The 25037-nt window shown below is 46.6% G+C and overlaps 1 protein-coding gene across 3 annotated transcripts in view; it reads left to right on the top strand.

The window, feature by feature from the left end:
• The window catches only part of SMAD2 (SMAD family member 2), a 357823-nt gene that overhangs the window by 220939 nt on the left and 111847 nt on the right, over positions 1-25037 (top strand). For all 3 annotated transcript variants that reach the window (XM_069626941.1, XM_069626943.1, XM_069626942.1), the window contains 2 exons: positions 8075-8128; positions 23027-23239. In XM_069626941.1, coding sequence (XP_069483042.1) covers positions 8075-8128; positions 23027-23239 — 267 coding nt within the window. The remainder of the gene's footprint in view (positions 1-8074; positions 8129-23026; positions 23240-25037) is intronic.

Below are 25037 nucleotides of genomic sequence, written 5' to 3'. Positions count from 1 at the left end.
CAAATAGATGGCAAGAGGCTACAATTAGCTGCATTTTGGTAGGCCTCATGGGATTTGGAGAAGAAGTAATCCAAAGGGTGACTGCTGTATGCATAGACTATTGGAATGCGCCAAAACTCGCATGGATCGAGGCGATGGAAAAACCAGTGAGTGCAGAAGCAAGGAAAATATGAACTGTTTTTACAACAAAGGAATCATTTTTGTAGGGGCCAACAACAAATGCAACAAGACTTTATAATTCCCAGACCTGCTGAGATGGACAGTTACTGAGTCTGTGGCCAGAAGGCGTTTCTGCACCTCCTACCATTATGGAGGGGCACTTGCTTGCTGGCCTCCTTGTACTCCGCTCTCTTTGTGGTCCCTGAAGAGCACTTGATAGTGGTACCAGGCGCGTTGTCCACCCCAACAGCAGCACCAGTGTCGGATGTCCCTACCGCAATTTTGCCTCAGCGACCCATATTCCGTCTCCTGCCAGAGAAGCGAAAGAAGGACAAATTAAGCAAGCAGAGATCCAATTATTTGCCCCAAGACTCTTCACAGTTACTCAAAGAAATACCAGACCAATATAGACTGCATAGTAAATACGTTTTTTTGCATCACTGTTACTGCCAGGAGTACAAGCAGCTGCCATTGCCAAGTGGCTTCAAATAGTCTGCTAGGAGCTGATACAGTGGGCAAATGATACTGATCAAGGACTTAATGCCATAAAGATGGAGATGCGAGCGATCCGGCTGATGACGTTGCAGAATCGCGATGTGTTAGACTTGCTTGCTGCGATGGAAGGCAGGGTTTGCAAAATAAAATTAGGGATCCATGTTGTACGTTGTTAGGGATAATATTTTTCTGTGCCAATTCCCTTTAACCTTAGAGACCCCAGCTCTTTTGCTGTACTCTGGGCTTTTTTAATTTTAACTCCTGAGTGAGTGGGACTTTTTCCCCCACTCGTGTGGTTTTTCTGACTAGGATGTTTGGGTTTCTTACTGTGTAATGGAGTCTGGTAACCTCCATAGGCATCTGCTTTTTTGCATTGTGCCACACAGCACCTTTTGTGCAGCACCTCTGAGATGTCCTTTGGAATGCTCTTAATGTTTAACTACATTTTCTTTGGTGAACTATTGTTCCCAAGAATAATAAGAGGACTCCTGTCTTAACTTTTCTTTTGTGGGTCCAGCACACACCACCCAATGTGGAGTCCTGGGGGGTTGCATATTAACTCCTTTATCCCACTTCTCATGTAACATTCTGTTACACTAACATGAATGGCTGGTGGCAGTGGTTTTTTTACTACCGTGTGCCATGTATCTGCAGGCTGATTCCTCAGCTGCAATACAGCACCCAAGGGTGACCATTTTCTCAAAATGGCACCCCATCTTTTTTTTCTGCCATTTCTTGTCAATTGTTTTCTTATGGGCTTTCACTCTATTTAAATCTGTTTGAGTCCCTTGTGCATTTTGCCTTTGGTGAGCTTCAGCTGTGTAACCCGCCCAGGCGCCAGTGTCTGGAAAGGCTGGTAGTGAGGGAGGGTCTGAAAACTTCCATGTCCTTTTTCTCTAGGTGTGCTTGAGTGAAACCAGTTCCTATTGGCCAGCTAGCTATCGGGGAGGACAACCACCGTGCTGGGTGATTGACAACCTAGGGGAACTTGCTTATAAGGTGAGGCTTTTGGGACTAGAGGCAGAGTTGACCACTGGAGGACAACATCGGACGAAAAAGATATGAAGAGACGCCAGCAGTATCCTCCTGGACCACAAAGGGCCCGATGAAGCCCTGCAGCTGTGATGACACGGTTTTCGTTTCGACTGGGAAGACCAGTATGGGACAACGTCCTCACTTGGGCTGGTGGGGACCAACCAGCTTTGAGACCAGCTTCATTTTGGCGCAACCCCCGACTTGCTGTGACTTTGCAAGGCTGCAAATTCCCAATGCCCGGGGAACCCTGACCATCCGAGTGGGAAGGAACCAGAGTCCCCCGAAGCACTTTAGAGTTTGGCAAGACCTCTTTATGGAACTATAATGGACTAGGGCATGGGAGGGGCACTGGTTAGGCTTTTATGCAAACATAATCCCATACACAGACATAGGCAAGCACGGAATAAGGTAGTTATTTTTTTAATATAAGGCGCAATTAACTATTAGTTGGATAGATTTGTAATGTCCGATCCCAAGCAAATCTTAACTAGTACTGTAGATGAGTAAAACTCCCCTGCCTTCCCAGAAGAAATGTGGCCTATGGGATTCAAAGTAGACTGCAGGCTTAATGCGCTGTGTCTGTCACCATGGCCAGCACAAACTGACTCCCAAGGTGTCCACTGTCCATGAAGAGACCATGAGCGTTAAAAATAGGACTCATGTTTTGTGCAGCGAAATTCAGAATGGGATAAATTATAAGTTGTAAGTGTGGAGGAACCTACAGGACCCCGACAACATTGGCAGGAGGAGTGAAATATGGATAGAATTAATGAAAAATGTTTGTACATAAAAATGTTTAGTTTTTCTTTGGGCTAGGCCTCAAGGTTTTGTAAAAGTCTGCAGAGCTGCAGTGTATTTTTGCATGGTTAGCAAAATGGAGGACGGCATGCTCTGACAAAACCGCTGACAATGAAGAAGGAAGACTTTGGAGCATCCCTATTATGGAAAAGGGACGGATTGGGATGAAGCCATGATCCAGCTCCAGTGACGCCACCACAGCAAGACAGACTGGAGAGGGACATGAGAAGACCGTTCAGGCAGCAGAGTCCTTTGCTACCATCCTCATTTGTTTAGATTAAACTTGTTATCCTTACAAGATAGCCGTATTGCCTTATTTCCCTAGAGGGGTGTATTCATTCTGGCGTGAGTGTAATTGGGGACACCCTTACACTTGTTCCCTTACAGGTTTTAATTGTTGAACACTATTATTGCTGGGATAAAAGACTGCTTACATCCCTCTGGGAGAAACTGTTTCTACTTAAAAGGTATGTTCTGATCTGACTAACTTTCACTAATTTCATTGTCCAGCTCACATTACTGCTCTTAAAATAAGCCTGGCTACTCAGTCATTCTACCAACTTGTGTAGTATAGGCCCATATTAAAAGGTGGGTTACCTAATACCAAGAGAGGTCTTGTAAAGTCCCACACCAGTTGGACTTGATAAATTCTTAACTGGCCATCCTTCTGATGGATTAGCACACTAACCGGTCTATGGTCGGTGGTCTGGGGTTGACTGGTACACTGGAATGCTGGTGTTTTGTGACAGAGGCATCTAAGCACTATAACTTAGGGTTTGGCTGGAGAAGGTCGGAGGGTTGTGGAATCTTTTTCGTGGGATAACTTTTCACAGGGAGCCCTCTGCCCCCTCATGGCCTTGCAGGGCGCATTCTTTCTGGGATACAAGTGCTTATAATTTGAGACAGTGAGAAGTGTATGAATCTCCGCAGGTTTGGTCTTTCTCATGGCTGCCTACGCTGCAACGCGATCATGCATGCACACACCTTGCTCTATGTAGGCCCGGGCCGCAGCGTGGTGTTTGCGCTCAAAGACATACAAAGAATCCCTCATGGGAGAAGATGAGCAGATGAAGCTGTGACCAATGGCCTGGAATTCCCTATGGAGCATGCTGGCTGTGCATAGGGCCGCGCAAACCAGCTATGTGGATTTGTAACCTATGTGATGTACGTCAGTTGTGATGCGTTTTTACCTTTTAAAAACTATCGCTCATGCTGATTTTCAGAGCTCTCTGTGGCAGCAAGGTTCTATATGCACTTTATCAACATTAACATATTGAATATATACATTTTAGTCACGTATAACCTAATGCAAATGCCGATTAGGCTGGCCACTACTAGGCAATTTGATATGTTAGCAGTAGAGTGGTTACACAGATTGACGGGGACAAGTATTCAAATAAACTTACACTCCAGGTTTCTTGATTAAACAATGATTAATTTAAGTTTTATAAGTCTTCTTCAGAAGGGAGCAAAACATGTAACACTTATAGTATACTTAGTATACTTAAACACTGTTTCTCTAAATGAGATGATGCCCATTTGGGATGGCACAGACTTTCTACACCCTCAGGTGACTTAAATAGCTAGGACACTGGACATTGATTTATCACTGGTACATTTTGAGCAATACTGAGTTTGGGTGTAAAGGATTAGATGGGGGTAATAAAGCAAAGGTTAACAAATTTCATGAACTGGTAATTGCTTTTTTTAAACCCTCCAATGCACAGTAAATTAACCCTTTCCTGGAGGAAAGACAAAAGCACAAAGTCAGAGGTAAGAAGAGTCTCTCAGGCAGCCAGGATAGCCAATATTGAGCAAAGTCTAGGGGAGCTGAAGGTCGTCTTGCAGGTAAGTAAAAGTCTTGCACAATGTTTTTAGAAATGTTTGTAGAGATACGATTTGACTTGCCTCCCAGCTTTTCACCCTGCATGTGAAGGGCAAAGCTGCAAGCAACTCTGCCATGGCAACCAAGGCAAGTCTCAACTGAGAACAAGCAAGGCTACACAACAAGAAGTCCTCCTAGGTTTACAGTACCTTTTATCTAGAAGAAATGGTTCCAGCTGGCTTCTGTTCCTGTACAGCTCTGCAGATCCTGTTGTTCCTGGGCCTCAGTCGTGGGGACAAAAGGGAGTATGTCTCCGTGTATGTCTCCAGTATGCCTGCCCCTGCCAGACATACTGAGGCGGGCTTCACTCGTGAATCCCGCCAAGGACAAAAGGATCAAAGGGACCAAACCTGTTTTGGTGCGCAGAGTAAATTTTAAAAAGGACCTTTCCAACAAGAAATGGCAAAAAGAACACTGCGGCCATTTTGATGAAATGGGCACCCATGGTGCTTTACTGTGGCTGCGAACGTAGCCTGCAGTAAAAACACAATGGTAGTATAAGGTAGACCACTGCCACCAGTCATTAATTGTAGAAAGGGTAACATGAAATTGTTACATGGGAACCTAGACAAAGGGGATACGAAGTAACCCCTCCAGCACCCTATGGTAAAATAGTGTGTGCTGGGTCTAGAAAGTTACAAAATGTAAGTAAAGTCAATTTCACTTTACTGCTCTTGGAAACAGTAGTTTCACCAAGAGGAGAAGTTATTTAAACCTTTGGGAAATCTACAATAGTTCCCTGTGCCAATGCACTGAAGGTGCTGTCTCCCAATGTAAAAGCTGATGCCTATGGAGTTTGTCAGATTCCAAAGTTTAAAAAGAAACACAGGGTCTAAATCACAATAGAAATTACAGGCGAGATAAAATGTTCTAAAGTCCAGCAAAAGAGCTGGGGGTCTCTAAAGTGGGCATTAGCACATTTTTTGCGAATTCTCTAACAGGTATAATGAAAAATAATCCAGTAAAATCAAGAATTTCTGGGGTTGACGCAGGTTAGAAAGATTTATCATTACTATGAAAATCTTACCTAACACGGGCCATTTTGGCAAAAATGTGCACCCATGGGTACCTTTACCGCAGGTGTGATAACAGCCTGCAGTAATGGTGCACCAAATTTGTAAAAAGGTTCACTGCCACCAGCCATTTAAGATAAGCTTGTCCCTATAACAATTGTTACATTGCTAGTGAGAAATGGGAAACATTTGATCTCCCCAGCACTCAGCATAAGGTGGGGGTGTGCTGGTTTCACCGAACAAAATGTAGAAGGGATCGAAATATCCTTTCTTTTAAAAAAAAGTTTTTAATTTGTTTGACTCAATGAGTCTTTATAAAATTTTCATTCATGTACAAAACAAATGATGCTTACATTTCATCATAAAAATATTTCAACATTTACTCAAAAACCTATCAAGGCACGTGTAGAACCAATCTTTCTAGCCTCCTACTTGTCCATAGCAGAGTTTAAAGATAAAAGTTTTTTTTAAACCTCACATTCCTAGTTTCCTTCAATAAAGATTACAATACAGGAAAATTAATTTACATGTTAATTTCAGTTTTGCATGACCTTAACCGCTGCAGATGTTAATGCGGCACTCGATCCTGAGGTTATTCTGTCCCAGAAAAATTCTGAGATGAGATCCTCTTCATGGAGCACACACAACTCCTAAAAAGTAGTGAGTGTTTATTCCATGTCCCTTCACAGTCCATCAACAAGTGCCTTAATGACAGTTTTGCTGGATTAGTGCAGGTTGTACATAGCTGCTTTGCCCTGTCTCCTTGTTTTCGTTCTTATAGTATTCCTCCTCAGTGGGCCAAATTGAGTCTCATTCTGAGGAAGATTTTATGTAACACCCTATTTGGGAATTTCAAGAGATACCACGAGAGGCAGCCAAGTTTTTCTCCCCTTTAAGAAGGGGTTTGCACCAGGGACCATTCTCACTTTCTCAACTGTCTCTATCCAATCGAGGATTTCTAGATTTTTCTTAATTTTAAGCGGATTGGCGATAAAGGTCTCTACATCGAGGTCAATCTTGGAAAGATATTTCATTACTTTGTTCCCCAATGGTGATAAAAGTGCTGATTTGGAGTTCAACATATGACATCTTATGTCGCCATACAGAGTGGTCTCCTTTCCAATAATGATCTCCTGATATAAAGAGATTAGTTTCCAATCTGACATGCATCTTAGCGATTTTAGGCCCAGTTCGAATCTAAGACTCCAAATAGACATACAGGTAGGGAGTCCTAAAACCTTTTTCCAGAGCCGACCTTCAAAGATCTCAGTTAATAGACCAAAGCCACGGTCTGGCTTCCAGGCCATAGAGAACGACATTTTAGCCAGATAATATCTAACTAATGGACAGATAGAAAATTTGCAGAACTTATAGTTCAGTTTAAGCGTTTGTGATGCACCCTGAGTTATCTTGTCCGTCACCTCGGTCTCAACCTTGAATAGGGCGGGAAAAGCATGGACATTGTATCCCAAATATTTAACCATTTCTACTCTTTTGATCGTTTAACTGCCTAGATCCCAGCTCGCGTATTTAACTTTTTTCTGGGGATGTTTAAGATTATGATATGACTTGGCAGGATTGAGTGAAAGCTTGTTAGTTCTCGCATACTCATTCAATCTCGTAAGCAAGCGCTGGAGCCCTATTGGTGTTCTGTCCAGGAGCACTATGGCGTCTGCATAGGCCAGCCAACAGACCTTTTTCCCAGTCAACACAGGGCTGGCCAATGCAGACGGTTCCAGAGAGAATCCCAAGTCCGCTAGGAAAAGATTAAAGAAAAGGGGGGGGGCCCAGACACCCTTGTCTTACCCCCTTTCTACCTGTAAGAATCCTTCTTACCTAACACAGGCCCATTCTGACAAAAATGAGCACCCATGGGTACCTTTACCGCAGGTGTGATAACAGCCTGTGGTAAAGGTGCACCAAATTTGTAAAAAGTTCATTGCCACTAGCCTTTTAAGATGAGCTTGTCCCTGTAACACAATTGTTACAGTGCTAGTGAGAAAGGGGAAACATTGGATCTCCCGAGCACTCCAGATAGGGTGGGCTGTGCTGGTTTCACCGGACAAAATGCAGAAGTGATCGAAATATCCAAAAGGGGAGCTCAAAGGGCAACCCTGCAACAATAAAAAGCTATATACCAAATGTTGTCTGGGGATACAATTAAAAGGACACTATGGGAGTCTTAAAAATGACACCCGTAAAAAGAGTGAAAGATCTGTGAGTGCGGAAAAAGGTTCCCACTCACTGAGGTATCGGGAAAAATGATCTACCAGTCAATCAAAACGTGCTGGGGTACTCACAAGTGAGGTAGATTTAGCACCAAGGTTAAAATCCTACATAACAGGGTAATCTACCAGTCCTATCCAATTTAAAGTATTTTTTAAGTATTATCCATACAGATTTCTAGAGTAGAAGGTAAGCATCTGAAAATGCCTGCCTTTTGACCATTTGAGGATTCTCCAAAAATCAAGGCACAAAAAAAGCAGTTGATCGTTTGCAAATATTCTGTGATAACCTCTGTCTTCACCAGTGTGGGGCATTCTTTTGTCCAAGGCAGAAACACTTAAGATTACAAACCAGATTCCACAGTCACATTTTTTAAAGTAGTGAGGATTTCTGAATTGTAACTATGAAAGTCAAGTTTGTCTTCCCATTCCATATATATAATATTTTCTTTTCTCCTCAACAGGGTCTCCTGCAGAACTTTCTCCTAGTACGCTTTCTCCAGTCAATCATAGCCTGGGTGAGACACTCTTGCTTTTTATTTGACACTTCTGATGCTGTGTAGTGTAATATAAAGTGATTTTGTAAAGTGCTCCTTTGCTGTTGGTTAGCAGCCGTGGCCCACAAAAAAGATTGATGGGGTAGAGAGACTAACGGATGTTAAGTCTTATCATAGGTGGGACTCGCTCCCAAGACCCAGGTGTTTTGTGTTCCTTTCAGTGGGCCCCATGACATTCTTTCTCTACTCAAACACCTCCTGCCTAACCTAGAAGCCACTGGGCCCAGGTTAGCAGATAATCATTGTTGACGCCCTACTGACTTGCCTCCATTTTGGGACTTAATAATCCCACTCTGACACCATATGTGGAAGGTCAGGAGGTCGTCACAGCGTTAACATTTCTATGTGGATGTTTATTAAATTATAAGAAAGGGCCTAACTTTTCCTATTGCTATGCGGGCATTACCTGCCTCTATAAGTAAGGTGTTGTCCGTCATGAAGTCACAAAACATTTCCACTGTCCAAATCTAGTCCCAACGCAAATAAGGACAGGAGAATGTCTCCCTTCCCCAGATTTTCTTTAATCTCAAGATGTTCTCCTTTGCTTCAAGCTTGTTTATAAGTAGATTAATTTCAAATAGTTGTTTGTTACCCTTTGTATAATTTATTGTAACTTTCACAAGCTCTGTGGGGTTTCTCACCTTCCTTTTGTCTCTCTTCGCTGTTCCTCCTCAACGGAGTGCCTTTGGTTCTACTTGCTTAGCTGTGATATGAGTTCTTGATAGTTAAATATCCCCCATCCAATGTTGGTTTGTTTAGCTTGATCTTTACACTTATGGGCCTCTATTTCCCTTCCTTCATAGGGTTCACCTTACAGTTTACAGTCTGTCTCTTGACATGTGTAGTAGTTTCACCTCTTCCCAGGAAATTTCTGTCTCCGTTTTACTGGTATTTCCCCCCCAGCATTTATCGTGATTCGCCGTTTCTTATTATAGTTCCACTTCTTCGACTTCCGCCTTACTGTCTGTACAATTTTACTGAGGTGAGTTCCTGCTATTCCCTAATGATATCCTGGTTCTCCACCCCATTACCTTAGATTCTGTGGGGGTGTTGGGATAGTTTTCTTTTTACCAACTTTCTCCATTTCTATGGACCCCTGAAACTGTTTGCTTTTCTTCTTGAACTCTGTCCTGACCTTTTCCATTGAAGTGAAGCCTTTAGCTTAACTCCACTTTTGCCCATTGTTATGGGGAAACTGACCAGTCCTTAAGGCTGTCAGTACTGGTAAACTGTTACCCTTTTCTTGATAAAATGTTATCTATTTTTTTGGTGAACTTTTTCTTATCATTGCACAATACATCTTGCGTTGCAGTGCAATGGGTTTTCTTTTGTATCGCCCTAGATTACACTGAAATGGATTTAGATGTGCCTAAAGACAAGCTTGTGGCAGCAGTTTTTTTTTAACAATGTTTGCAATACTTTGCTTTAGTCTCACTGCGTTTACCGTTTTTGGCTACTAACTGTGGCTAGTGTACCAACACGGCAATGCCACAAAGTCTTTGCTTGTTCTTTGGTCTATCTTGTGGCCTTCTTCCTACCCTGCCAGGTCATGCACTTGCCTGGGGCAAGCCTTGGTTTTTGCGGGCTAGTGCAGGGCTGTGTGGGTTTCCCAGGAAGTGGGCTGCGACTGTCTGGGCCAATTAAACAAACTGGTTGTTGCATGTCTAGGGCGTATGCATGAGTTTCACCATCAGTGATCTTGATTGGACCATTGCTGGGGTGTGTGTGAGGGGCAGATCTTCCATTTGGTGAACAGAGTTTCTCACTTAAGTTTCTGGCTAAGAAGAAGAGTCCTGCAGCCATGTCTCCAAGATCCTGGAGTAATCCTGCAAGGAGCCAAGCAGCCTGTCAGCGGAGTAGACCGTGGACCCGTCCTATGGAGGCCTGTGGACCAACTTTTCCTGCAGTCCTGTCTGGCTGGTGATCTTCAGATGGCCTTCCGTGGTGCTTCGACCCTTGGAGTGGTGGTACCAACAACTCCCGACGTCTACTCACTGCCCAGCCATCTAGAATCTTCAAAAGTGATCCTGGAACCATCCTGTGTACTGACCAACACCAGTTTGTGCTACTGCAGGAGATCCGTTGTGGCTACGTATTTTGGCTCTGAGCTTTGCGGGCCCTCCGCTTATGCTAGCGGATTCCTACCTGTAAACATTTGGCGATCCAGGTTCAACAGGACAGGAGATGATGGGTCCATTCTGACAGCTGTGTCCCTTTGTCGCCGTACATGGGTGACAATCGTCAAAACCGGCTTTCTTGCATCTGATCCACTGCCTAGAGGAGTGCTGCATCGCTCCGAGTTGCATTCATTGACCGAAACAGGTTACACCAGCTTATGTGTCCAACTGGGATATCTCTGGCACCCGTGACACCGAAGTGCTGGCGACCGGAACTGCCAGTGGGAATGTCCTGCCAAGTCTGAAAAGAAACCAGACTATGGGAGGTGAGGTACAGCAATACTTCCCTGCCCTCCTATCTTCACCTGTAAAAGTTTGGGAAACCTTTTTGAAAGTTTTACATTAGTTTGGCTTTTGCAAAACCTGTTGCTGAAAGCTCTCTGAGCTGGCGACAGTTTTATTTACTAAAATAGATACCTGACTTTAGGAGTCCTTTTCCCCATCCACTAAACAATAGACATTACCTTTTCCCAGCTCCCAAAACTACTTGGAACTTTGACAACATTTAGGGCACAAGGCCCCAGTCAATTTAGGGTTGGACTTCTAAATTTAGGGTTGTAATCTGGTGGACTGCCATGCCAACTCTAAACAGACTTTACTTTTCATTATTATGAGGTGGAGCTATTGTGGTTTTATTGCACTGGCTACAAAGGCTATATATATGCATTTTATTCGTTTGTGCGATAGTATTACTTGCCTTAGTCATTTTCATAGTCTTTGCTTGGCCATAAATATAGTATTTTTAGAACTACTTGTCTAAGTGTAATCTTTGATTACTTGCATTGTGGACACAACCAGGCCCACACCTGCCTGAAACTTAGACTTGACCACACTCCATGTTACTATGATCGGTTTGGCTACAGTACTCCTACGTCCCGTCCCCTTTCCCCCATACTTATGGGACATCTCTCCGTCCTGTGGGACGGGACCGGAGCACTTTGTAAAAAGCATCCACATTTTTTTAAAAAATTCGTCCCTCCGCCCCGCGCATCGCCCATCAGTCCTTTTCTCCACACGATCAGGGCCGGACGCACTTGCATCCTCAGAAGATTTTCTTCTGTTTTTCCCTCTCTGGCTCTCGCTAGCGTTCGTTTACTAGTCTGTCTATGTCTTTTAACCTAGATTTTCCAGACTGTCATCGTGTCACCGTCGCTTCGCGAGGGCGGATCCCCATCCTCTTTGTTTAGTGTTTGGGTCCGGAACACCGTTGGGACTCCTGTTTTTACTGTGACTCCCTTTCGGTCCGGGCTCTTCAACGTCGGTTGGAGCGGTGGGAGGTGGTGTTCGGACGGACTCCTCCTTCGCATTTTCAGGCGTTCCATCGACGAGAAGAAAACGCGCACAGCAAGTTTTGATTTTCAGAGCACCCCGGCCGGGGGATACCTTCCTGGGTTCCTCTCGAGCCGGGAGGGGCGTCAATCGCTCCGTTACCGGGGTTCGCCCTGAGGTGCCTGTCGGGCCTAATAATTCTACCAGAGTTTTCTCTGAGGGTCTCCGTAAGGGGCCTGTGTTCACCGGAGTACACTCCGAGGCCCCTCCTGTGGGGGCTGTGTAGACCCAGTTCTACTGAGTCGTGGGGTACCGGAGCTTGCTCTGAGGCCGTTCTTTCGGCTTCCCTCAAAAACAAAACTGGGGTACGCCCCGAGGTCTTGGCTGGGCTTGAGGCTACCGAATGCATGTTCGAGGCCCGTGCCGATAAGACTTTTACCGGGCCTAGGTCCGAGGTCCCTCGTACAGAGGCTAAGGCTACCAACAGCTCTGAGGGGCCGGGCAAGGCCCTGTCACTGACAGCGCACCGTTCCCGCTCTTGTGGTGACACCAGATCTGTTAAGGGGGCAAAGAAGAAAGTTTCTTCTTTTACCGGCAGTACCGAGACTCTTCCTTCGAAGGCTCAGTTGGCCGTTGGTATGTCGCAGAAACATTCCAGGCCTCATAGTACCGGCTCTGCCAAGGTTCCTTAAGTTAAGGCTAAAATTAAGACCCCCTGATCCATCGACGGGGACCCCTGCCTCACTTCCTTGCGTGCCGCAGTTCCCCTCAGATGAGGACAAAATGGTGACCGTTCCCGCCACAGCGGTCAATTTAGGTACTACCCCTACAACTACGCCATCGGCCCCTGGTGTAGGGTTCGGTCTTTCGGGTGAACCTAAAGTCCCTTGTGCGCATCCTTACCGGCCAATTTATGATTGGAACGCCCGGATGCCTCTTCCGCACAATGTTTTGTTGCCCGCTGGGGCGGCTCCCTTGATTTATGTGGATACGTCGGTAGAGGGGCCGGTGCGGCACCCTTCCCCGTTGCGTCCCTGGATTTGTCCACCTCATGAGAGGCCTCCTCAGGTTCCGAAGCAATCGCCTGAGGACGCCTTTTTCGGTATATTTCAAGCGCTTATGCGCACCGACCCCATGAGGGAATATTTCAAGGGGCTTTTCAAGGAGATATGTCCACCCACGCCTCCGGCTCCACCCGTCCCGTGGTTCCGCCATCGCCTCCCTTGCCCGGGGTGCCTCCCCCTGCGCTTCCGCCTGTGCCGCCATTGTCCCCAGTGGACCGTGCAGTGCCTGACTCGGCTCAGCAAGAGCCGGACCTGTCAGATGACCCTCAAGGCAATCAGGACAACGAGGACCTGCCCTGCCCTGCTCTACCAGAGCTTTCCATGACCGGGTACTGGACATGATGAGCTTCTTAGATGTTCCGGTGCCCGAGGAGGGCGTGCTTTCTGGGGCGTTCACCTTGTCTCTTTTGGAGCGTACAGGCCAGTTCTTGCAGAAGGACGTTCTGGCCGAGGTCCGAAGAGTTTGGGAAAAGCCACACTTGTCAATAAAAAGATTGACGCGAGGTACAGGCTACATTCCTCGGAAGAAGTGGCCTTGTCGTCTTGTCCGCCTCCCTCCTCCACAGTGGTGGCTGCGGCCACGTCGCAATCCAGACCTGCAGCTTCCTCCTCCGCGATGGCGAATCAGGTCTTGGAAAAGGACAAGCTCCTGGACTCCCTAGGGAGGAAAATCTTTGCCAATTCGGCCCTGCAGCTCAGGCATGCCAATGCAGAATTGATTTTGGCGGGACCTAACATGCGGATGTGGAGAGGTCTGTCAGAGTTTGAGGAGCATATCCTGGTCGAGAAGCTGGAGGATTTCAGAGGAGGCCTTTCTGATGCCAGGGTCTTGGCCCAGGATCTCCTGGAGGCTGCGGCTCATCGCGTAGACCCCACGGCTCGGGGTCTGATGTTAGGGGTTGATACCTCGCGGTAAGCATGGCTGCCTGCCACTAAGTTCTCGAAGGAGGTGCAAGACAAGGTCCTGGACCTTCCATTTGATGGTCGGGAGCTTTTTCACTCTTCTACTGATGTAGAGGTCACCAAAACCAAAGACGGCACTGAGACGGCCAAATCTTTGTCTGTTCTGGTTAAACCTCCCTTCAAGACTCAAAGGCCGTTGTCGCAAGGTCGACCTTCCTCTGGTTTTAGGGGCTTCCTCGACCGCAAAAATCGCAGAGTGGATACTCCTGCGGGGAATAACCGCCGTAGACCACAGCGTACTTGGTATTTCTCCCGCTCCTCAGCCTCCTCATCAGGTTCAGGTGGACCCGCCACTGATAAACCTGCCAAATCAGGGTTTTCCGCGCTCGCACGATACCCCGGTGGGAGGACGCAGTCTCATTGGGAGGCGTGGCAGACCATCACAGAAGAAAGGGTCTTGTCAGTCGCTCGAGCAGGCTTCTGCTTACCTTTACCCCCTACCCGACCCCCCAACCCTACTTTTCAGCTGTCTGGCTCACCCTCCCGCAAGGCCGAGGTTCAGAAACTTCTGCACCTCAGAGCTGTGGAACCCGTTCCCATTGGGGAGCGAGGGGAGGTCGTCTACTCCCTGCTGTTTACGTTGCTCAAACCCAACCAGGCTGGCCTGCGCACCATCCTAGACCTTTCCCAGTTCAATCTTTCCCTACCTCAAGAGAAATTCAAGATGATCACGCCCGACCAAATTCGCTCCTCGTTGCAGGCGGGCGATTGGCTCAGCGTGGTGGATCTTCAGGATGCGTACATGCATATCCTGATTTGGAACCCACACAGGAGATACCTCCGTTTCTCTTTGGGAGAGGAGCACTTCCAGTTTCGGGTGCTTCCTTTTGGCCTCAGCTCGACCGTGTGTCTTCACGAAGATGATGTTGGTGATTGCGGCCTAACTTCGTCTCCAGGGTATCCATGAGTATCCGTATTTGGACAACTGGCTCTTATGCCGGGTTGCGCCCCGAGGCCTTGGTGGGGCTTGGTGCTACCGAACGGATATTCGAGGCCCGCGCGAGTAAGGCTGTTACTGGACTGGGTCCGAGGTCCCTCGTACAGAGGCTAAAGCTACCAACATTTCTGAGGGTCTGGCAAGGCCTTATCAGTGAAGGTGGTTTCTCACCGTTCCTGCTCTTGCGGCGACACCAGATCTGTTGAGGGGGCAAAGAAGGGAAATTCTTCTTTTACCGGCAGCGCTGAGGTCCTTCCTGAGAAGGCTAATTTGGCGGTTGGTATGTCGCAGAAACATTCCAGGCCTCATAGTTCCAGCTCTGCCGAGGTTCCTTATGTTAAGGCTAAAGTTAAGACCCCTGATCCATCGATGGGGACCACTGCCTCACTTCCTCACGTGCCGCAGTTCCCCTCAGGTGATGACATAATGGCTTCCGTTCCCGCCACGACCGCGGCGGCCATTTTGAATGCTACCCCTACAGCTGCGCCATCGGCCTCAGGTGTAGGGCTGGTTTCTCGGCCTTGTGCGCATCCTTATCGGTCAGTTTATGACCGGAATGCTCGGATACCCCTTCCGCACCATTTTTTGTGGCCTGCGGGGTGGGCACCTTTGGTTGATCTGTCCATCCAGATATAGGAGTGGGCCATGCTTCATGGCGTCTGGCTGCTTGCGGTGCACATCCTGGGCCAGCTGAATGTCACGGTGGATGCCCTCAGCCGGCGGACAGTGGTCAGCTACGAGTGGGAGTTGAAGGCGGAGATACTCTCACGGATTTTCTTGCGTTGGGGCACACCGGAGGTGGACCTCTTTGCTACGGTGGTAAACAAGAAGCTTCCTCGGTATGCCTCCAGAGGGGGGCTGAGAGCCTCCTCTCTGGGGGATGCTCTCGAGATTCCATGGCACAACATGAGAGCTTACGCCTTCCCGCCTCTGCCTCTAGTTCATCGAGCAATTGGGAAGCTGAAGAACTCTGTGAACTGTTCCCTTCTGCTCATGGCCCCGTGGTGGCCGGACAGTTTTTGGTTCTCAGAAGTTCAACACCTGTCTGTGTTTCTGCTGATCAGGTTACCAGTAACCCCAGATCTTCATCAAACAGAACAGCAGATGTGGCACCCCTCCCCACAGCAGCGGCATGGGGCCTGAGTTCAAGTCTTAGAGCATTTTAACTTGTCTATGGATAACATGCGTATTATCCAGGCAGCCAGGGAACCCTCGACCAGATCCCAATACAGGAGTAAATGGCTCAGGTTCTGTCGTTGGTGTTTGGAAAAGCAGTTGGATCCAAGGGTGGCTATGATTGACCAGGTGCTGTCCTTCGTGTCCTCCCTAGCAGAGTCGGGTGTTTACGTTCTGTCATGCAGAACTTACCTTTCAGCGGTTTCCGCTTCTCTTGCTATAGACCAATGCTCTTATTCTCTGAGTAACCCAGTGGTTAAGAGGCATTTTGCAGGCTTGACACTCCTCTACCCTCCAGTTCGTGGTCTGCACCCGCCTTGGGACCTAAATGCTGTGTCATAAACCCTTTGAGCCAATGGCTACGGTTGCCCTCAAGTACATGTCCTGGAAACTGTCCTTTCTGGTAGCCGTTACGTCAGTGAGGAGAGTGAGTGAGCTCCAGGCATTGTCGGTGCAGCACCCTTTCTTGGTCTTTCACAAGGGCAAAGTAGTCCTTCGGACGAACCCAGCTTTCCCACCAAAGGTAGTGACAATATTCCATCTGAATCAGTTGATTTCCCTTCCGGTCTTTTTTCCGAACCCTGCCTCGGAGGCGGAAAGGGTTCTACACTGCCTGGATGTCCGTAGAGCTCTTAGGTTCTACCTGGACAGGGCTTCCGAGCTTCAGAGCTCTTCCCAACTGTTTGTGACCTTCGGTAAGCCTCAAGGCAGGCCGGCGTCTAAGGCATCTATTTCCATATGGATTACCGCCTGTATCACGGATTCTTTCACCGTCCAAAAGCTGAAACCTCCTGAAGGTATCCATGCACACCAGGTGCGAGGCAAGGCAGCCGCGGTTGCTTTTCAGAAGTATGTTCCCTGGGAGTCAATCGCTAAAGCGGCTACTTGGGCCTCTCCATCTGCTTTCTGTAAGCATTACTGCCTCGATATGAGCTCTAGAGCTGACGCTCAGTTCGGCCAGGCTGTGCTGAAGGACCTGTTTCAGTAAGGGGTATTTCCATCCACCCATAGTTCCTGTAAGGAGTGCTTGGGACTCTCCCATAAGTATGGAGGAAAGGGGACGGGAAGTAGGAGTATTACCAGGTTACTCACCGTAGGGACCACCTTACTCCTAGTCCATAGTCCCCTTTCCTCCATATGCCCGCCCGCCGTCCCCTCTAATAAGGTTCCTCGGTTATTGCTAATGGGTCTTTGACCCTGCGATAGAAAAGGACTGATGGGCGATGCGCGGGGCGGAGCGAAGGTGGGCGGGGTTACGGCAGCGTGTTGTGCCCTGCGCAGAAAAAGAGAGGAGTGACACATTTTTCAAAAAAATGTGGATGCTTTTTACAAAGTGCTACGGTCCCGTCCCACAGGACGGAGAGATGTCCCATAAGTATGGAGGAAAGGGGACTATGGACTAGGAGTAAGGTGGTCACTACAGTGAGTAATCTGGTAAATCCCGAGTTGTCCCTGTTTACTAACTAGGCGGAAACAACCTCAGTGGAAGTTTTGTCTTCGGCAGGCATCCTTTAGATCACGTGCCAAGGCTCCAGAGTGTCTGGAAAGACAGGCAGAGAGGGAGGGGGGCCAAAACTCTGCAGCCCTCCGTCTTCCACCTTGCTTGAAGGGAAACTACTCGCAGTGGGGAGCGGACTGTCCTGATTGGACAGCCAGACCACCCCTTGCTGAAAATGCAGAGAGAATGCTGCGAAGTTGTGCTGTAGTTTCTCATAAAAACTGGAAGCTGCTAACAAGTAGACCATTGACCTGAAACCAAAGATGTAGATGTAGATAACGTGGCTGAGATGATTTCCAGTGACCAGAGAGCCTGCTGTGCAGCCAGACCCTGCTTTTACCCTTCCTTCCAATCGACCTATGGATCCCAAAAATGATGCCCTGATCCAGATCCCGATGAGATCCACTAGACTCAAGAAGACCTGTATCTTGAGCCCTCCCACATTGTGCAGCAATATCTCAATACCCTGGGAACTCGAGCCATCATGCAGTGCATTGTCTTCCAAATATCGATCGGTCTGCCCTCCAGCTGGACCTCCAGAGACGTGAATAGAGCCTGAGAAGTCCCTTCACCAAAGTGATGAGAATGCGACCAGCGATATTCGTTCTTCTGGCTCCTGAAAAGGCCGCCAAAACCACAGGGCTGCATCCAGCCATAAAGACACTCTTGCCTGGAGCCTGCTCTATTGATACCTGCCTCAAAATCCCTTCCAGTGTATTGTCAGTCTTCATGATAAAGGAATTCAACAATCAGGTATTTGGCTGCATATCCTGAAGTCTTCTTGCTGCAACTCTTCTTCCATGCTAAGGTACTCTGTTGGCTGGGGTATTTACTTACCTTAAACCTGTGTGATTTCTGTAAAGGTGTTGCGATTGGGAGTCCTCTCATCCAGTTCACCCATGCCCACTGCTGGAATCCTCCTAGGATGGCTTCTCAGAAGTCCCTGGACTCTAACTCTAAAGTAGAATGCCACGCACACTTCGCTCTCGGGTATCTTCCCCTTCTTACAGTCCCCAGGCTACTTGTGCCCCTTGTTTCCATTATTTGGCTCTTCTGTCTCCTAAGGTGCTCTATGTATCCAAATACAAAAATTTAGCCATAGAACAAGGAAACCTCTCCTGGCACTGCTATCCTACGACACTAGCCATGTTTAGTAGTCATACGTGGCAAATGTGAATGTGCACACTGAAAAGTATGCACACAGTAAAGATTTAACTGCAGCCACAAGCCTGTCATTCCGTACCTATAAGTCTCAAATTCTCTTTGTAAAAAGGTATGGTGATACAACCGTATCCCCATTTCACTGCTTTGTAAGATGCTGTGCGCAATATACAAAACTAGAATTCTAAAGTGGAAACCTCGATGTAACTCGCATCGTTCAAGACAACTATACAGCTTTCCTTTGCAAAATGAGGGCATTTCTTGAACTGACAGGATGCCAAAGAAGGACTTCACATGTCAAGAACAGCTGAGAACTCTGAGCCTCCTTAATTGTGCAGAGACCCTTCCCATGAAAGACAGCAGACAAGCTTTTCTATGAGCTCACTGCACTACTTTCTTTGATCCTGTTACCCACGCCCCGCACAAGAATGGTTGGCACCCGATATCGCATTAAGTTCCACAGAATGAATTGCTATAATGACAAACTATATAATCAAAAATCATGGTTTTATTTACGTATCACAGAGAATCGTAGTGCTTCTGTTTATGGTTTGCGTTCCTTTTTATTCTGTTCTTGTTTGTTTTTACTTCAAACTGAATTACTATAAGGTGTAAGCAATGAGATATTGTAAGCTCTGTATTGTTGAGAACTGTCTATTAAAAGTTATAAATATAGAAATCAATAGTGGGAGCCAGTGTTCTGTCCTGGGACTCAGACTCAATTATGGGGTTCTGGAAGTACTCCCCCAGAATTAACATCTTTTTTGCCAGGCTGGGCAGGATTTTGAGACTGCACTTGAAAGCATTGAAATGTTTTACAAGAGTGACCCTCTGTTGTGTCATTGGATTTGTATAGCGCCACAAACTTACAGAAACAAGAAAAAACGCGGACTAATGACCATATACTTGACTTGAAAAATGTGGTTTTTAGAGATTTTCTAAAGGCCAAGTGATTTCTTTTTTTTTTATGCTTGGCGCAGCTCATTCCATGCATATGCCACCAGGACTGGAAAAGAGCGTCCATTTCCACACGCTTTCTTGGCATGATCCACTCTGAGGAAATGGGCAGTTGTGGATCGAAGATCTCTAATGGGGTTGTATATTAACCTTTTCCTTAAGGTAGCTAGTGGCAGATTTAAACAAGATCCTGGCTAATATTGACAACCAGTGCAATTTCTTCCTGGCAGTGGTATTGGGTTCTTTTCACGTCCTACTGTAGACAATACAAACCGCAGTATTCTGAATGTTCTGCAGCTTGAGGATATCTTCCTTGCTGGCACCACCCAGAAGGGCATTACAATAATCCAGGTGGGGGGGGAGGCGGTTGTATAACGGCTTTAACCAACTTGGCTCGGTTGTTTTTAGAAATCGTAGGAGCCCCTTTCTTAAAACTCTTGGATAATAATTTGTGCTTTTTTTCAATAGCATCTGCTTGTGCACTTGCTTTCAAGGTGGCTTCCATATATGTGCCTAAAGTTTTCACTTTGATAGCTAACGCTATCCGGATGCCCTCAACCAGAAAACTGGAAAAAGCCTGATCTAGATCCTCGCTTGACTTTTATGACCCATATATCATTAGTTTGGTCTTCCTGGCGTTCAGACATAACCAATTATTGGTCATCCAATTTTTTTATAGTCTGGTAGACCGTACTAACCTTGTCCTGATCCTCCTGATAGTTTTCAGTAGACTCCAGGGACAACTGAGTCGTCAGGATAGTTTGCAAAGAAGAATCCCAATCTATCCAACTCTCCACAGAGGGGTACTATATAGATATTAAAAAGTAAGGGGAATAAACAAGCCCCCTGGGGGACACCGCAAAGTGTGGTCTCCACCTCAGAGAGAGTCTCCCCAGTGCACCCTCGGAGACTTCATTCAGTTTATCGCCTCATCAGCAAGGCCCCCTGTGTCCACCAGCCGGTTCAGTATAATCTTGTCGTCTAGCAGATCAAAGGCTGCTGACAAATCCAATAATACCAGCAGCCCTGATGTCTTTATTTCTATTCTGGTCCGCATCTGGGTCTGGAGATCAATCACGGTGTTCTAATTTCCGTGAAAGTAACTGAAACCTGATTGCTTTCCATGCAGTAAGCCAGAGCTTTCTATATAAAGTTGTAGCGGAGTCGTGGCCACTTTGTCGATCCATTTCAGGAAGAACTGGGCATTCGTGATGGGTCTGTCATTTGCAGTCTTTTGGATCCAAGCCTGCTTTTTACAGTAACTCAGTCACTGCCACGGCTTTGATAGTTTGCGGGATTGTGCAATGACTAAAAGGTGCGTTAATGAATCTAAAATAGATAGGGTGCAAAAATATCTTGGTGACTCAAAATTATCTTACAAGGGAGAAGATGATTCTAAGTGATCCGGCCGCTGTTGATTTTGTCGCGGCCGGAAACTTCGCATGTGAAAGGTGCAAACTACCAAAAGTTTGCACCTTTCTCATGCAAACCCACTTACATACTACGGGGGCTGCAGGGGTTTCCCCTGCCACCCCCGCTCACTATACTGTAAAGTGGGGGGATACTGTAAAGTATAGTGAGCGGGGTGTTGCGGGGACACCCCTGCACTCACTTTTTCTTTTTTTTTTTTTTCTTCAGGTATGCTGCGGGGTTATCCCCCGCAACACCCTGCTCACTATGCCTCAGTGTAGTGAGCGGGGTAGCGGGGTGTTGCGGAGGACGCCATCGGTCTTTTTTATTTTTTTTTGGTCTGATTGTACAAAACCGAGAAGATCCTCTGGACAACTAGAAGGATTCATTGCTTTCATAATATTTATGGTTTCTGCGGCTAATATCTCAGAGAAATGGAAACCGGTAGAAGATGTCTCCTGGTTCGGATCTTCTCTATTAAGGGACGGGCAGTCTGCCACATTGCTGGCACATGCATTCCCTGGGATGGTGGTATCCATGTCAGATTTCAGACTCGCCAGCTCGTTTCTGATTTTATTTTGGGTACATCGCAATTTATCTGAGAAGGCCTTCTGGATTCTCATGCAATCATCCTGTTTGGTGTTTATAGCCTGATTTAGCACACTAGGTTTTGCCCAGGATCTAGAGACGAAAAGGTTCCTTGGTTTTATCCCCAGCCACTTTTATATGGTCATTATAGTAACTCCCTTTAGTTTCAGTAATTTTATCTTCGTACATTTTTTCTAGACTCTTCCAATCCACTTTATTTTCTGAGTTTTTTTCTTTGAGCCAAATGTGCTCTGCATGTCTCTTACTGTCTTTTGTTGGCCAGAAATTTTATTTTTTGTAGTATAGGCGTAAACCATTTTTGATGATTGGTGGCTTTTCTAGTGATTCTAGATTTCATAGGTGCGCTTCTGTCTAACAATGTTGTCATATCCCGATTGTATTGCTCTATAAGTATGTCGGGATCGTCCGAATCCGTAGTTCTGGTCATAAGGGCATCCATGCACTCAATTGTCCGCTGTGATGGCCCGGTAATTCCTACCGGTAGCTTTACGTAATTGTTCATGTTGCCTTGGCGAGTTGGGAAGTTGTATTTGACCTGAGATAACCGAGTGATCGGACCATATACAAGGTGTTGTGATCCCCGTTAATGTAATATTACTGCTGCCCATACAATCAAGGCTATTCCACTTTATATGGGTTGGATCATTGTTGTGCACAAACAAGTTATTTTTGAACAATTTCTTCAGTGCCACAGCTTTTTTATCTTTTGAGTTGCCTTTCCAAAGGTTGTCTCCCAATAATATTGCATCAGAATTTGTCTTCTGCATCACATTGAGAACATTAATAATATCCTCATTAACATTATTGGGGTCTCCTGGTGGCCTATAGAGGACCGCAAGGTTCACACTTCAATTGTTATGGATAATCCTGGTGTGCAGGATATCGCATCCCTCACAATGTATTTTGGTCTCGTACATTTTCAATTCCTCTTTACAGATAAGGGCAACACCACCACCACCCGGTCCATCTTTCTGGGGTTTTCCAAAGAACATGTAGCCTGGCGGGGTCACTTGCTCAATAGTAGGTACATTTACTTCTGTTAACCAGGTCTCCGTAATACACATTGTCTGTTTATACTCTGCAGTCACTAAAGGAACCTGTTTTGATAGTGGGGATTATTGGCTGGGGTGTGGTACAAGGGAAGTCTGGGGAAGAGAAGGGGCTTCTTGGAAGGTCAGAAAAAGTCTGAACAGAGATGAAAGACATTATAAAAGTGGCAGAGTGCTACAAAAAAAATTATTGTGCAGTAGAATTTTGCTTTTAAACAAAAATGTCCTGGGAAGTCTGACCTCAGCATCTGTCAACACTTTCAGATTTTACACCACTGTTCATTCTGTGTCCCCCCTCCCTCCTTCATACCCCCCACTCCCCTCTCTATGTTACTCTTGCACACAGACTCCTGCAGTGTGGTTCACTCTCAAACCTGGGACTCAATAACAAATGTGCTGCAACATGATCAATGCCAAACTGCAATTGCTGAGGTGGTGGTGGCAGGGGGGGCGTAGGGTGGGGAGGGCACGGGGGGAGAGAAGGGAGGAAAAAGGTATGTATAAGCATTCTGTCTTTTAGACCAGTACTGGTCACATCAATGATATTTAAAATGTGCACCTAAAATTTAAGCTGGACTTATTATTTCAGATTTGCAGCCGGTCACCTATTCAGAACCAGCGTTTTGGTGTTCTATAGCCTATTATGAATTGAACCAGCGCGTGGGGGAAACCTTCCATGCATCACAACCATCCTTGACTGTAGATGGCTTTACAGATCCTTCAAATTCAGAGAGGTTCTGTCTTGGTTTGCTCTCCAATGTGAACAGAAACGCCACAGTGGAAATGACGAGGAGACATATAGGTAGGCTTTTCTCATTCCTATATGTGGTTGTTCTGTGTCTTTTTTAATGTTCTGGTCCTAAATCACCAGAATAACAGTTGAAATGACAAATGTTCTCGAGTATTGTGTGTTTGCTTAGGAAATTACAGAAGGGTATTACTTTTTTTATTAGATTGTAATTGTACAGGCTGATTATATTATTGATGATGCTTTTGAAGCATTCATGACTGCTCTATGGTAGTGTTGGCACTTAGTTCATAGTGCATCAAACTGCCCAAAGTATATGGCACTATTCTGGGCAATTGTACTGGAGCATAGCCTGTTCTTTTGAATAGCAACTGAATAGCAACAGAGCTGATGTGCATACACAGACCTGTCTTCCGCACAGGACTCCATTCTTTGCTTAGTGTAGAGCTGCTTGTATATGTTGCCCCTAATGTTGTAGGCTGCAGTCTTTGCGCAACCCATTTCCCTCCCAATCAAATAATGTTACTTGTGAGTTATTGAATAGGGAAGGAGATCTTTGAGCGCTTCTTAAAGCCTATGTGTGCCCTGTGGAGCCCCAGAGGTTTAACACTTATGTTAGAAACTAGAGGGCCCTAGTAGCAGGATACACTAGAGGTTCTACCCACCACAAGTACAAATAATGATCGCGTCTGATGCGTCCGACAGGTTGGGAGGTGTTCGGACTGATTTTCTATACTCTGGCCTGGTGGACTGATGTTCCTGTCACGATATAGGTTGGCCTTCTATACAACTCTGGGAGCTGTAGCTAAATCGGTTCAAGGTAGCAGTGAAGAGTGGTCTAGGCGAAGTGTCAAGAGGTGGTGAGCTTGTAAAGGGTCCACAATGAGTACACACAATGGGAGTCACAAATTACACTTGGATAATATGTATTATGCAATACAGGTTCACAGACTAGCCCTAACTTCAAAAGTCCTTCCCTAGCTTGACTGGGGCCTTATGGCCAAAAGTTCAGGAAATTTTCTAACACAAAAATTAAGGTAAGGTCTCTGCGGTCCAGTGAATGATTCCAAGGGTTAGAGGGCAAGTTATACCAGTCAACTAAAGTGTCCCCACCTTTCTGAAGGCTTTCCCAAGCAAGCAACAGTTAATTTTATAAAAGTTAGCAAAACTTTTAAAGGGAGTTTAGGGAACAGGTAAAAACCATTGCAACTCGCCACCCTTACTCAGATTTTCACAGGACTTAGCAGGTTGATGGAAGAAGGTCCAAGGTCGCCTTTTCCCGCCGTCAGCCGAAGCCCTTCATTCGCAGCGGTTGCATGTTATAGCACATCTCCGGTCTGTGTCTTTGGCTGGTGCAAGGACCCTCAGTGGAAGAAAGCAGCACCACACGATGCAGGACCCCTCTCGGGACTGGACTCAGGTGAGCTGTTTCGGACGGCGGTCACTGCAGCAATGCGACGCAAAGAGACTCGCTTGTCGCGGTTGGACTTTCCCTTCTAGCCTGGGATCCCCTTGACGCTAGGACTCTGACATTTTGCTGAGCTAAGTATTGTAGGAGACGCTGAAGATCCCCCAAGCTCTAGGCCTCAACTCGGACCGCCGATGTTGACAGCACGGTAGCCCAAACTCAAGAGCTGGTCAGCAACAGGGCGGTCCCGGGTCACTTCCGAAGCCTCTTCTTTGCAGGGTACTGAGCAGACGTCCGGAATGGATGGTCTCTCCACTCACTGGTCGCAGCTCCCTCGCAGGACTGCTGGAGATTGACAGCAAGACTGGGATCTTCTAGGACAGCAGCAGAAGTTTGTCGCCAGGCCTCCTTCAGACAGGGCACCGGTCTCCTCACGGGGCTCAC

The sequence above is a fragment of the Ambystoma mexicanum genome, chromosome 6p, assembly GCF_040938575.1.
Source record: "Ambystoma mexicanum isolate Mex_15411 chromosome 6p, UKY_AmexF1_1, whole genome shotgun sequence".
NCBI lineage: Eukaryota > Metazoa > Chordata > Amphibia > Caudata > Ambystomatidae > Ambystoma > Ambystoma mexicanum.
Note: the sequence above shows the minus strand (reverse complement) of the source record. Positions and strands in the feature narration are given on the sequence as shown.